The 14045-nt window shown below is 43.4% G+C and overlaps 1 protein-coding gene and 1 non-coding gene across 2 annotated transcripts; both read right to left on the bottom strand.

Annotated features, from left to right (window-relative positions):
- Nucleotides 1–5621: 5621 nt before the first annotated feature.
- Nucleotides 5622–5692, bottom strand: B0H65DRAFT_t6. The gene has a single exon. It is a non-coding gene; the product is annotated as a tRNA-Gly (tRNA).
- Nucleotides 5693–6540: 848 nt separating this feature from the next.
- On the bottom strand, nt 6541–13549 carry B0H65DRAFT_19103 (SEN1 N terminal-domain-containing protein). Its single transcript, XM_062821638.1, has 3 exons — nt 12968–13549; nt 7372–12916; nt 6541–7291 (listed from the first exon to the last, which is right to left on the bottom strand). Exons 1-3 carry the CDS (start codon nt 13348–13350, stop codon nt 6857–6859), a joined length of 6363 nt encoding a protein of 2120 aa, XP_062685987.1. The 5' UTR covers nt 13351–13549; the 3' UTR covers nt 6541–6856.
- Between the last annotated feature and the right edge of the window lie 496 nt (nt 13550–14045).

Below are 14045 nucleotides of genomic sequence, written 5' to 3'. Positions count from 1 at the left end.
TCTGGATAAATCCCGCATATTCCAGCCTAATTGGGCACGTACACGCCTAATAGATCCCCTAGCCTCTGACACACCCCCTTAGATCTGGTGTACAAACTACGCTAGATCTACCTAGATATACCCTAAAATACCCTAAAATCCTCCTAAAACTAACTAGAAATAATATTATTCCTAAATTACTTCCTTGTTACAATAGCTTTTAAGCTTTTATTCGTAAGAGTCTTGCTTTATTATATTTACTATTATACTTGCCGATTTATTGCCCGAATCCTCCTCTATAGAGTCCTCTATACCCTTTGGGCGGTTTATAGTAATATTTCCGCTACTAAATTTTCGCAATTGAGTTTATAGCCGTTATAATTCTACGAGCCCTAATTACTCTATAGACTTTAGATATATTACGGGAAGGAGGCTTTTAGTAAAGCTATTTACAATCTATTCTTTAATTAGTACGTAGATTATATTTACTAATTTCCTTTCCTACGCTTATTTTAACTAATATTTATATATATCGACGTATTTAAGCTTAATTACGAGCCGAACTCCCTCCTTTATAATAAATTGTATTATTTATTTATTATTATAGTCTATAGGCGTAGCCTCTTAATTTTCGAACCTTAGGTTAAGTTTATTAAAAAGACGGCGAATATAAATAGCCTCTTTAGCTCTTTAATTAAAGGATAGTAATTTGGCCTCTATAAATAAGGTTATAATTGTATTTTATTTATTAGTTCGCTAATCGATTGTAGCGCTTAGAAATTTAAATATAAACGCTTATAAATTCTTTTAATTAAGAGAATTATTGATAAATAAAGAATTAATTATAATATAAAAATTCTAACGGTCTTTATTATTTAATTAAAGGGCGTATTTTTGAATTGTAAGAAGGTAGAATAATATTCGATTTATAACTGTATAATATATTAAATTAGGATTTAAATTAAATCGAGTAAGCTTAGAGATTAGGAAAGTTACGTCTAGTTGCGACGTAATAACGATATAGAGAATCGAACTAATTTTGATTTAATACGCGTAAATTTTATATGGGGCTATACTATTTTAATAAGGTAGGAATTCCTGTTTAATTATAAGCGTAAAATATAGTTTCTTAATACGTTTAACCCTCTCTGTAATCTTCTAAATATAATTATACTATAATAATTAAATTAGTTTCTTCTTTCGGTTTTGAATAATTTTAATGCTCAAAAATTATTTTAGTAGCTCTCTACCCATTAATTAATACTTCCTTTCTATAGTAGCTACTACTTCCTTAGTTATAGTAATTTCCTTATTCCTATATTTATAAGTAATAATAATATTGTTGACGTAGAAGAAGAAGAATACGTTATCTTTAATTAGGATATTAAATTCTATAGGGAGAGGGTTTATATTTATAGCTATAAGGGTCTTAATAAATTTTTACTATTAGAGGAGGGGAAACTTCTGTAGATTATATAGCGTATATAATAATTAAAATATTTAGCTTTTCCTAGTATACTTAGGGGGAACCTTTATAAATATTACTTTATTAAATATAATATTAAAAATTAAATCGAAATTAAAATAGGCAATTATAACTATTAGGATATAAAACGATTTAATTATTAGAATCGCTACGTATATTTTATATACGCCATCCTTAACCTATTAATCCCCACGTATAATTAAGCGCGCTTTATATTTAAGGAACTAGCCGTTTTAGTTAAATTTATAGGTATATACCTATATTAAACCGAATATCTTATTATTTCCCGCTTCCTTAATATTAACCTACTTTTAGGACTTCTTATCCTTATATTTATTTAGGTATTCCTTCTCCATAATTTTAAAAAATTCTTTAAAGGAGTAAGAATTAAAATTACTATAGTATTTTAGAAGAAGTAGAAAGTTAATTTAATAGAGGGTCTTTAATATACCCTTTATTCTATAGTGGTTAATAATATCCCTTATTATTTTTAATTTAGAATTATAGCCGGGATTAATATTGATACCCTTCTCTCTTATTTATTCTAAGAAAGCTTAGTCTACGACCTTATTTCCCTAAAGGCTTATAAATTGATTGCTCTTTGTAAATGAAAACAATGCGGCCTAATAAAGGTATAAATTTATAATTGGCTATAATTCTTTATTAGAATAAGAGAAATTAGTTACTAGAAATATAGTTAGACTATTAGGAGGCGTAGGGAGATAGCCCTTTTCTTTATCCTTCGAATTTAAGACCGTATTTTAGAAATCTAACGGTAATTATACGGGTAGTAATAGTAAAGGCTTTAAAGACCCTTATAATATCTTTAAACCCAACGGTGTTTTTAATACCTATAGGACTTCTAAAACTCTAAACTGCGTCTATATCTCTAAAGACCCTAATTTCTCCTCTTCTCCTAATATATTTTCGGTTTTAGTAAAAAAAATTTAAATAACGGGGCTAAGAATTCCGTTATTTACAATAGGTATAGTTTCGATTTGCAAGACGTTTACTTACGTAATATTTATTTAATAAAAATCTTTTAATTATATAACCAATTCTTTAAAAGAAATATTAAAGGTATTATAAATTTCTTTAATATTATTACTAAGAAAAACCTCGTTTTTATTAAATACGACGTCTCGTATAATAATAATAGAATTAATATAAAGATTCTAAATCCTATAAATATTCGTTAATTAGTATCTAACTAAAAAGCCGACCTAAGTATAATCCTTAAACTTGATTAATTTATTCTATTCTTTTATAATTTCTATTATAAGAATAAAAGTTTTGTAATTATATACTTTGAGGTATACGATAGTAAGGGGGGGTTTAATAAAGGAACGATACCGTCTTTAAATTAGTAATACGTTTCGAATTAGTCTTAGGGAGATTTCTAATAATATTCCGCCTTAGGAGTTAGGTTATATAAGTATATAATTGCTCTAATAATTTCTATTTATAGTTTATAAGGAAGATTTATATTTAATTATATTACTATACCTTTAATCTTGATTATACCCCCTAAACGCTCTACGCTGCCGTTTTAAATTTATATATAAAGCGCTAAAGGTTTAATACTAATTCCTTTAGTAGTAAACTAAATAATAATATTCTTACTACTAGTTATTTTGTTATTATATTTAATTATCCGAAGTACGATTTAATATTAAATCTATAACCCTATATAAAAGGATTCCAAATACGTAATAATAGATTTAGCTTCTCTATTACTTAAATAATATACTTAAATAAATTTAAATTACTAATTTATAATTATTATTAAATTTAAATACTTCTAGCCTCCTACCTTTACCTCCTTATAAAAAAAGAAATCGACGGCTAATCGTAGTTTAGGGCCCTCTAAATAATTACGAACTTCTCTACATACCTAGCGCTTCAACTTAATTTTAATATATAGTTCGCAATATACTATATCCGGTCCCTTAAATCGTACGCTATATTCTTACTCCGTTAATTTAATTAAAATTTCGGGTCCCGGGTAGCCAAATTAAAAATATTAATAAAGGAGTTTACTTTTTAGGGCTTCCACTTAATATAGCTTATATACTATATAGTAAAAAAAGATTCGTCAACGCTATTTTATAAAACAATATATTCTAAAATGAATTACTTGTATTTAAAATGAATATAATAAATAAAAGAATCTATAAAGCGGGAATATAAATAACTATTTTTATAATCCAAGTAAATTTGTTTATTTTTAAATTATTTTAAGGAGACGAGGTTACAAATTACACCTGGTATTAAGGCGACGTTAAGGAATTAAAACTCTCTATTTCCAACGTCGTCCTAAACTATAATTATAATAATATTATACCCCTTAATAGAAATCCACTTATTTCTAGCCTATATATAATTACTAATATTTCATAGGGTAAAGTCTTTAAACCGATTAACTTTATTAAAAATATATATTATTATACTTAAATCAAAGATTATAAAATCTCTTAATAGGTATACAGCGCCGCGTTTCGCTATAAGCACTAAAAAACTATTCTTACTTACCCAACGTCTATAAAATTAATTATTTTAATTCTTATCGTCCTACTACGTTTATAAATAGTTAATAACTTCTTTAAATATTTTATCCTTCTTTAAATTAACGAGCGCACGCTTCTTAATAATAAGACTTTCGATTTAACCTTTATAAGCTAACTATAACTTAACGTAGTAATACTTATCTAAATTATAGCCCGGCCATTTATAGAATTTATTAAGGATTATTATAATTATTTATTCGCTAATAAGAATAAAGAGGAGGTACGCTTATTCTTATTAATATTCTTCCTAAATTTACTATTCTTACCTATAGCCTCTCCTCATCCCTCTACTTCCAGGCTAGGGTTTTATTCGTCGCTAAGAACGTCCTCCTCAACGGGCTTACCGCTTAATATAATTACGAACATAGTACCCTTAAATAAGGAGGCGCAACCCTTTCCCTAAATAATACTCGCTATTACTACTTTACGAAAGTCCTTAGTTATAGTATAAAAAAAAATTCTAAAATTAAAATTTCTCTCAATCTCTTTATTATACTAGAGTTAGTAATTATTTACCTTAACGGTATAAGGATTCGACCTTATAACTATATAGAATTCTAATAACTATAGGTTTGGCTCATTTACTCTAATAATTCCTCTAGTAATATAGAGGGCTATAGCCGCTTCCTAATAAAAGGTCCAACTATACTAATTATGGTTAGCTCTACTAAGGGGCTTAAAAATATTAATAAATCCAACCCGGGCGAGCTTCTTTACTTTATAATCGTTAAAAATAATAAATTTACTAAAATTATTATACTATTTATTTAAACTAATACGTTGAGTAAAATTAATCTCCTAATAATTATTTCCAATAGTTTTAAATATCCAACGATTTAATATAATCTTCTTGAAAACCAAATTAGAAAAGGTCTTAACCTTTATACACCAATCCGATTTTTCAATTATATAATTACAATAGTCGCACTTATAATAGAAACCGTAAAGTTTAGCGGTAGTAAATAGGGTAGCCTCCCTATCCTTCTTAGCTTCCTTAATTTTTCTAGCGGGAACCCCCCTTTAATAGCTAGTGATATTAGGCTCTACAAACTTAATTAGCTAGGGTATACGGCTGTTGGGATTGATATATTTCTAAAGACTAAGGTCTTAAACTATAGAAATAAAGGCATCTTCCCAAGCTGGCTAATCCTTAGGGCCATTAAGAATAACGTTATTAATTTTAGTCGTAGATATTATTGGTAATCGTTTAGTCGGTTATCGTTGCTGGCGATCGCTTCAACGGTTGAATTAATAAGACTCTTAATTGTAATATTATAGGTAATAATCAATATGGAGTTCAACGTAGCTTGATTGTATATATATATGTAAAATTGGCTCTATAGACTCGAAGCTCTGGCATCTGGATAAATCCCGTATATCCTAGCCCAATTGGGCACGTGCACGCCTAGTGGATCCCCTGGCCTCTAATAATGTCTACTTATACGCAACCTCCCCACCTCCCCACCAAATTAACCCCCACGAACACCTCCCCACTCAAATCCTCCCTCCTCCCCACCTGCATCCCGATAAGTTCTCAACGATAAGAGAAAAAAAAAAGATGAAAAAAAACCCAAAAAGAAGAAGTCACTTGCGCCAGCCGCGAATCGAACGCGGGGCCCATCGATGGCAACGATGGATTTTACCACTAAACCACTGGCGCTTTGTGGTGTTGATGAAAGATTTTAAGCATAACAGGTGCTTATGAACAACCAACATGTGCGGTAAACTCCGACCGAGATAGATGACTGAGAGTAATACCGGGCACAGGCTACATACAGCACAAATCAGTATATGCACGAGCCTGCACTTGGAAGACTGCAGTAGCACACTGAAATAAGAAGCACATGGAAAGCACCGTGATAGGAAAACAGATGGAAAGCACATGGAAGGGAAGGAGATGGATGGATGTAGATGGAAAGGCAGTGGTAGCAGAGCAGTTTGTAGGGTTTGCAGTTTGATAGGCACAAAGCTAGAGGTACCTAGGTACTGGATTGATTTCATCGTGTACCGGTAGACGTGCGACGGATGGATGTTCATTTCCGGTATGGCTGTTTGGACTTTAGGGGGTGCTTCTGGCTCTGTTCTCCATACATGAGGATGATCATGCTGGCGAATAAAACCGGGATGGGTGTAGGTACGGGAGATGGTAACGGAGTTCGGCCCGGGGCTGATGCACCGGAAACTAGAGCATTATTGGGTGTCTGTTGCCCAATGGTTGTCGAACTCTGAGGCAGGATGTATCTCGATGGGAACCCTTCTGCTTCCTCCATCTTATACCCCGTTGCCTGTTTTCGGTTCTCGAATCTGTTTCTTGAGCGGTCTCCAGACTTAAGCCCTTTACACCAATACTAGATGGATCTAGCTCGGGGGACCCACAACCGTGAGGTTAGACGTCAGGGCCGCGGGGAGAAAGACGAAGGAACGGGACCGTATCAGACCAAACCCATACAGCCCGGTGAACAAAGTCAACAAACACCAGGCACAAGCAATCATCAAATCTACTCTACAATCTTTTCTAGTCTAACACTTTTCCTGCCGTCCCAGTGACGACGCCCTTTAGCCCCTGTATCGGAACACCAGTAAGCCATCCAGCCAGATTATATGTACCATATGTACCTTGGTAGTAAGCGAACAACGCCTAACTAGTCTATGTAGAGGTAGGTAGGCAACGTGACAGAGCATGTGTGTCTACGTAAGAGGGGATAAGACAAAGCAAAATCTGCCGTAAAAGGCGGCAAATGTGAAACGCAAGAATCCAGCAGACAAGGAGGTTGTGTCCTCCGGCCATAAAAGTGACCACCCCCCCTAGTGAGTGTGAACCAAATCACCTCTTCTTCCGCTTAATAAACGGATCAACAGGCGCCTTCTTCTTCACTATCGGCGGCGGTCTCTGTTGCTGCTGTTGCTGCTGCTGCTGCTGCTGGTAACCTGGACCACCACCCGGTCTGCTTGGACCAGTTGGGACATTGGGTCGAGAAGGACCAGCAGGTGGTTGTTGTTGTTGCTGACGGCCCGGGTACGGAGGCGGAGGTCCTTGTTGAGGACGACGTTGGTACTGAGGAGGCTGCTGAGGTTGATAGTTGAACTGCTGCTGCTGCTGAGCAGCCGGTGCTCTGGTAGGGGGTGCCAATCCCAGGACTTCCATCGCTGAGGGGTCACTCGGCGCCGGCGGCGGTGGTCTTGGAGGGAGGTTGTTGGTATTGGGGTTGTAGCCCCTGGGTCCCCTGGGGGCTCTGCTGATGATGGGGTCGATGTGTTGCTGTGATACGGAGAAAATGTCAGTCAATCTGGGCCCATCATACGTTGCTGCTGCTTATCTTTGTATGGGATGTTACGTACCTTCTTGCCAGGTTGATCACCCCCTCCTCCCTCATGCGGCCTCTTCTTCACCCTCGGCGTGAAAGTCGTCTCCTGAATGACTGGCAAGCCTTCCCTGTACGGCGGTGGCTGCGGCTGCTGCGGGGCAGGCGAACTTCCGAACCCGTTCCCGGTATGATTTGGAGTATTGCGTCCGGAAGGAGGTCTGGACGAACCCATCGCACTCCTGCCACCGATAGCAGCAGCCGGGGGAGAAGACCCCCTAAATGACGATCGATCCCCCATCTGCACATCGCCATCCTCATCCTTCACCTCGACCACCTCCCGCTTGATACCGCTTGGCGTACTTTCCCTGGTATTATCAGAGCTAGTAATCGCCAGAGCCTGGAAAGCCGCAGCAGACAGCTGTGGGCCCGGCTGGCTCAGCATGCCCATGATGTTTCCAGTGGTATACCGATCGCGCCGCTTCGAATCGTCAATGAGCTTCGCCCAGAACTCGCCCTGCATGAGGGCGCGGGAGTCACCGAGGATCCAGAGCGAAGACCGTGCACGCGTGAGACCGACGTTCATACGACGGATATCCGTCATGAAACCGATACCGCCCGTGGGACTGGCACGAACGCACGAGAAGATGATGATCTCGCACTCTCGGCCCTGGAAGGCATCGGTGGTGTTGAACTCGATTTCGTCCGTGATGGCGTCGCCGAAGCGCTGGGCAAACTGAGACCGCAGTCGGTACAGCTGGGCTTTGTAAGGAGTAATGATACCAATCTTGCCCTTCAGGTCGACATCGCTGTGATCGGTCTTGAACCGACGATAAAGTTGCATGGCGACCTTGAGTTCTTCCTCGTTGACCAGAGATTGGTTCTTTGGTCCCCGCTCCTGCGAACCGCGGACGTCAAAGAAGCGGTACGGCCCAAGCAGGGTACTACGGTGCCAGGGCTGGAGACGCAGCTTCGCCATGTTATCACCGTCTTGTAGGAGACCTTCGTAGAAAGCGGCTCTGGGGAAGGAGCTGATTTCAGGATGCATACGATACTGGGTATCGAGGAGATGCACGTCCTTCTCGTGGTTCTTCTGCATGCGGACGAACAAACTCTGGTCGTAGCCGTACCGTGCAGCAGACTGCGAGAGAACGGTAGGTGGCAACTGCTTGGGATCACCGACAAGAATGCACTTTGAACATCCGTACTTCAAGGGAATGAGCGCACTAAGCTCCACGCACTGCGCCGCCTCATCGATGATGACCGTCTCAAACTCCACGTTCAAGTTCTTGAACATCTCGTGACCGCTACCGCTGAGAGTGGCGCACAGCACCTGAGCCTTGTCGAGAATCTCCTGCTGGACCTGTCGGCGTTTGATCTCGGTCTCTCTAGCGAATGTGTTTCCACTAGCTTTATCCGCATCAATGCGCGCTCCGATGTGCGCCTGGCGGCGCTTGAGTTCGTCAAACTCCCGCTGATACTTGTTGACAAGCTGCCGATCTTCAATCGTGCGCGCCGCTTCCAGTTGAGGTCTGAGCTCGGCAATCTTCTGCTTGATCTCGCCAGCTTCCTGGTGCAGCTTCTCCCTGTCAGTCGGGCCTTCATCCTTGTTCAACTGAGCCTCCATTTTCGCCTTGACCAGCTCATCAAGCGTGACATCCTTGACTGCGGTGTTGATGGCATCACTGCGACCGAGACGGACCACCTCAATCTTGTGAGTTGTTCCGTTCTGTGTCTTGACGCCGTTCTTCAGACGCAACACCAATTCGTCCACAGCGGCGTTACTGGGCGCGCAAACAAGCAGCTTCTTCGATGGGGCATTGTTCTTTGCAGCGCCGAGTCCTGGACGGCCAATGGCCACCCCAGCAGTAGGATTTTTGAGTACTCCGGTCAAAAGACAACCAACCATTGCCACAATGGTCTTTGTTTTACCGGTACCTGGGGGACCCTGGATAAGGGTGAACCCATCGTTCTCCTTGGCGTTCAGGATCGCCTTCGCCTGACCTGGGTTAAGTTCCCAGTTTTTCATGGTGTTCTTGATGTTCTCGTCGCCAAAAGACAGCATGGGAGACGGTTCGGCTCTCAAAACCTCGTCCATGAGATCGTAGTATTGTAAACTTTCCAAGGCAGCGTACTCGCGTTCAATGGTCGTCATGTTGGTAATCTTGACGACGGTAAACTCCGAGCCAGGTAGTAGGGCAGGCAAGATCTGGTTGCCCTTAGCGTTCAGGCGGTAGACGACCTCCACATTGTCTTTCTTGTAAGTTGTCTTCCAGATACGTGAAAGACAATGCAGTTCTTCTGGCTCTTGAAGCGGGTTTTGGCCCTTGGAGATGATAACAATGTCTCCTTCAGACAGTTGACGGTCCTTGTTGATCGCAACTGGAACCGATGCCGTGACTTCCATGAACTTGTCAACTGTCATACGACTAAGGACCTTGATGCCGAAAGGCTTGGAAGTGGTTTCGTCTTTGGCCGTGACAAACGAGCGCCAGGCTTCATTGATGAGCAGCGGGAAGAAGGTCTGCTTGTAGCTGACCGGGTCCTGGTAGGTATCCGATACGTGATCACAACGATACCCGTTTGGCGGATCGTTACCCTCGTGGAAGATGTCCCACTCCAAGATAGCCTGGTGCAAGACATCCATAGGAGGAATAAGACGAGCGCGCATATCCTTGGCGGACCGCTCGATCTTGACCTTCTTCACCGGTCCGCGCATCTTCTCGGCCAACAACCGATGGGCGCGACGCTCGGCCTCGGTCATGTTCTTCTTTCCAGCGGCATGGAGTGTGATCAGCTCGTCATCGTCAGACTCATCTTCGTCTTCTGAAGATGATCCAACCATGATCTCGTCCTTGAGCACTGGGGCGTGGTCTTTGCCACGAACTCCAGCAACGCCAGCCAGACCCGAGCCTTCTCCTTGGACCAGCTTCGGTGGCGCACGCAGAGCCTTTGCCCTCGCAATGGCCTCAGCATCTCGCTTAGCCTTTGCTTCTCTCTCCAGCCGTCTAGCCTCCTTGATCTTGTCGGCAGCCTTTGAGTCGACTTTGGGAGGAGCCTTGACTGGAGCTTCGGCCTTCATTGTCTCCAACAGAGCATTCTTCCGCCTCTCAGTGGCCTTATCAAAGGCAGGCGTAAGCGAAGCCATGTGGTCTTTGAGTGTGGCCTTTGAGAAATCGATCTTTGCCTGTTTCATAAGGGGCTTGACCTCTTGCTTGACAGGCTTTCCACCAACGAACTGCTCTTCGATGGCAGCATCGTCCCCGAGCGCCTTGAGCAGCTCGATCCGTTGCTCATTGGTAAGATTCGTCTTTGTTGTGTAGTCCATCCGCCCATCAGCCAGCTTCCTCTTCTTCAGCATGTTGTTGAGATAGGCGACCGTTTTTGGCGGAAGCATCATGCCGTTGTCTTGCAGACGCTTGATCAGCTTTTTGGTGATCTCGATGATACCGGCGATAAGATATTTATCGCGGAGTTGCAACATGTCCACCAAGGGAAACGAGTGTATCCTCGGCGGCTCCAGAACCATCTTCATGCCCTCTGAACCGTCGTCCCCGTTTGTTGCTGAGATGCTTTGTGGTGTGCTAAGTGCCGAAGCCATGAGACCGTCTTGGGCGAGGAGCTTCTCTGCAAGCTCCATCACATCACGACAAAAGTCCTCCATGACCTTCTTGTCCACCTTCACGTGCCAGAGTCTCATGGATCCGAACGAGTGGCCGACGGCTCTCCATTCGCACTCCCACCATCCCTTAACGACAGCATGTTCCGCAGGGGTCAGGGTTTTGCGTCTGAGTTGGCCTACGGACGGATCACTTAAGCCATTGAGCACGAATTCACAGCATTTCAACAAGTATTGCATGTGACTCCACGGATTATTGGAGTCTTTGGCGTTGGTGATATGGTTTACGGCGCCAGTGAAGGCCTCCAGGAATTGGCTGAAGTACTCCTCAAGCATCTTATTCACGGCCTCAGATGGCGTAATCTCACCTGTGATGGCTTTGATCAACTCGAAGCCGGCTTCGCGAATGGCTTCCTCACCGTGTATCAGAGTCGCCACGATGGGCTGGATGGTGTTACTCTGCGGATCCGAGCAGAAACTGTCAAGATCAGCCGGGTTAAAGTCAGACAGACGGCCTAGCATTTTGCCAATTGCCGCCGTTTGCTGTTGAAAGCGTCTGTTGAACTTTGCGTGCTCGTTCTTGAGTTGGTCTTTCCGCTTAGGGATAAACCGTTCGATACTCCTGAGAGGCATCGTTGCTCTCAACATGGCCTTGGCAAGATCTGTTTGTCCGTTCCAGATGAGCTCCAGGAATGACTCCCATAATGCGCCAGAGTCCCTGTTTACGGCATCTTGAACAGGCTTCTCCTTAACGAAAGCGTCCCACTCCATAAACGTCGCCTTCGCGTCCAATGCCAGAGCAGACTGAATGATGGCTATAGCAGCCTGTGAGAGGCCAACGTTGTACTTGTCCGCGGCCTTGAGTTTGGTCGCGCCAATGATGACGTCCTTGTACTGAATCACTCTGTTGAGTAACTGGTTGACCATAATAAGAGACGTTCCTGTATCAAAGGATGGAAGGTTGAGGTAGCCGTCCAAGCATTCTCTCAAGGTCACCAGACCAGCAAGGACACAAGTAGCCTTCGCTTCCGGAGCTGCGCCAGCGTCGACCCGGAGAGTCTCGAAAAGATGCCGAAGAAGAGATTCGCAAACGTCTGACCGCCGCGCTAATGGAAGGGAACGGATAAAGGCCCTGACCCATTCCGCCAACGCTGGTATTTGTTGACCGTTGTTATCCTGGTCCTCGACCATCATGTCCGGCTCAAGGGACTGGTTTAGGAAGGGCCGAAAAGCCGGGCTTTTGAAAATTTCCTCCACAATCATACTGGGGGTAACTTGGTCATAAGCATCCCAAAAGGCCTTTGACGAACGCTCCATTAGCGTACGAAGCGCTTTCAGTATCATGCTCAAAGCAGGGACGTTATTGGTGCCCAGGTTTTCGAGAGCAAGGAAGTAGACATTCGGTTGTACTTCCATACCACGGAGGTTTTCCAGGATGCTCTTTTCGCTCATGGCTCGCAAAATGAGGAGGAACCCACTCCAAAAGCGAACCAGCCTCGCCGGGAGCTGCGTTCCCCCCCTATGGCCGAGTATATGGGACTTGAGGCCGCTTCTGACAGCCCATTCCCACTCCTCATCGGTGAGGCTTTCCGGTGGCATCCGTTGCCATTGCGCCTGTGCAAACGCCCTGTGAACCGGATATTCTTCGAAAAGGAAGTATGTCATGGTCGGAATGGCGCCTCCCACCATCTTAAGCGGCTTCTTAGGCTGGACATTTTCGAACACGTAGTTGAATATCTCGAGGTTTACTTTGTTGTTCAAGTATGCCATGCAGCAGAGCGATTCGAACAAGGCGAGACACGGCCAAAGTTCGATTTTAACGAGCTTCGTAGTCGGCATGGGACCGTCCCTCTCGAGAATGAATTTAGCTCTCTTGAGGCCGCGCGTTATGCGTTCTTCGTCGAAAGATTCGAGGTTTCGCTGCAGATTCCTCAAGAGCTCGGCGTTGTCACGGGAAGTAAATCTGTAGGAACGGATTAGCTTGGTGATAAAGTTGGGTTTCACGGATACGCACTGATCAATAGCTCTGATGAACTGCTGGCGTGTCCTATGCCATGTCCTGGCACATTGGTCACATTTTGAGAGGAAGAAGTTGACACGCTCTTTCCACTCATTGATCCATTTTCCCGCCTCTGGCATTACTAACAGGAGCGAAAGGCCGTAGGTGATTCGACGTCTTTCGCACCCGTCAGCAATTCGCTTTTGCTTTTCTGCCACCGTTGTTCCGTTCCCGTCGGGGAGGTCTGGGAACGCGTAGTCTGTATCGTCGTCGTCGCTAATCAAAGGGCAGATTGGATGTGCGTTGGGAGGGAACTCCTCAAAGGCTTGGTGCATCTCCATCATGGCCGTTTGAACGTCCGTGGCCCCCAGCTCTGGATATTCCATTTTGTCTGTCATCTCGACGGTCGATCAGAGAGCGTAACGGGTTCTGGTGGTTGTATTTTCGAGGCAGACAGAGCTGGCGGAGCTGGGAGGGCGAAGTAGGTCGGCGCTTTAGATAGTCGCAAGAAGCATCCTTCAGCGCGAAGCAAGCGGGATGGTTCAGGGAAGCTTTCGCATCGGCGAGAAGCTGTTGTCGAGGGGAGAGACAGAGGTTCTAGAGCAACAACTTCTGTGGTGACTGAATGACAAGAATAGTTGACGCAAAGTGCTCCGGGCAAGACGAGCAGTGATGCTTTGTTGGAGAGCAAATGCCGCGATGGCGATGGTTGCGGGTATCTGCGCCCACAGAGCGGGAGTTGGTGGAAATATGACAATAGGATAGAAGGGAAATCCGCGCTCGTGCGGTTTTATGGTCAAAAAATTGTGAGAATCTCAAGCCAGTGAAGGAGCCTAATCCCGTTCTTCTTTCCCTTCACCAGGCAATCGGTGAAGGCTCTCCTGAGGTAGGTTGGAGTTGAGGTTGCGGCTGTCAGAGCTTCTGACATGCCAGGGCCAGTGTCCAGTGCCTGAGAAAGAAGGAGGGACGCTGTAACGAAACCTCGTTGCGCGTCAATCCAAGTGGAAGGAACGAACCGCGTCAGACCCAAAGTGAGTGGGGCCGCTAAACGTTGCAGGGGGGCGCGCGGCAGGCAAGAGCAAAGCTCCGAAAC

The sequence above is a fragment of the Neurospora tetraspora genome (assembly GCF_033439725.1).
Source record: "Neurospora tetraspora strain CBS 560.94 chromosome Unknown B0H65scaffold_1, whole genome shotgun sequence".
Lineage (NCBI taxonomy): Eukaryota > Fungi > Ascomycota > Sordariomycetes > Sordariales > Sordariaceae > Neurospora > Neurospora tetraspora.
This window is presented reverse-complemented; position numbering and strand designations above follow the sequence as displayed.

Coding starts and splice junctions, on each gene's coding strand:
- B0H65DRAFT_19103 (XM_062821638.1), bottom strand. CDS start 13,350: ATGACAGACAAAATGGAATATCCAGAGCTGGGGGCCACGGACGTTCAA. Junction 12,917..12,967: donor TTCATCAGAGCTATTGATCA/GTGCGTATCCGT, acceptor CCGTTCCTACAG/ATTTACTTCCCGTGACAACG. Junction 7,292..7,371: donor GTGATCAACCTGGCAAGAAG/GTACGTAACATC, acceptor TCCGTATCACAG/CAACACATCGACCCCATCAT.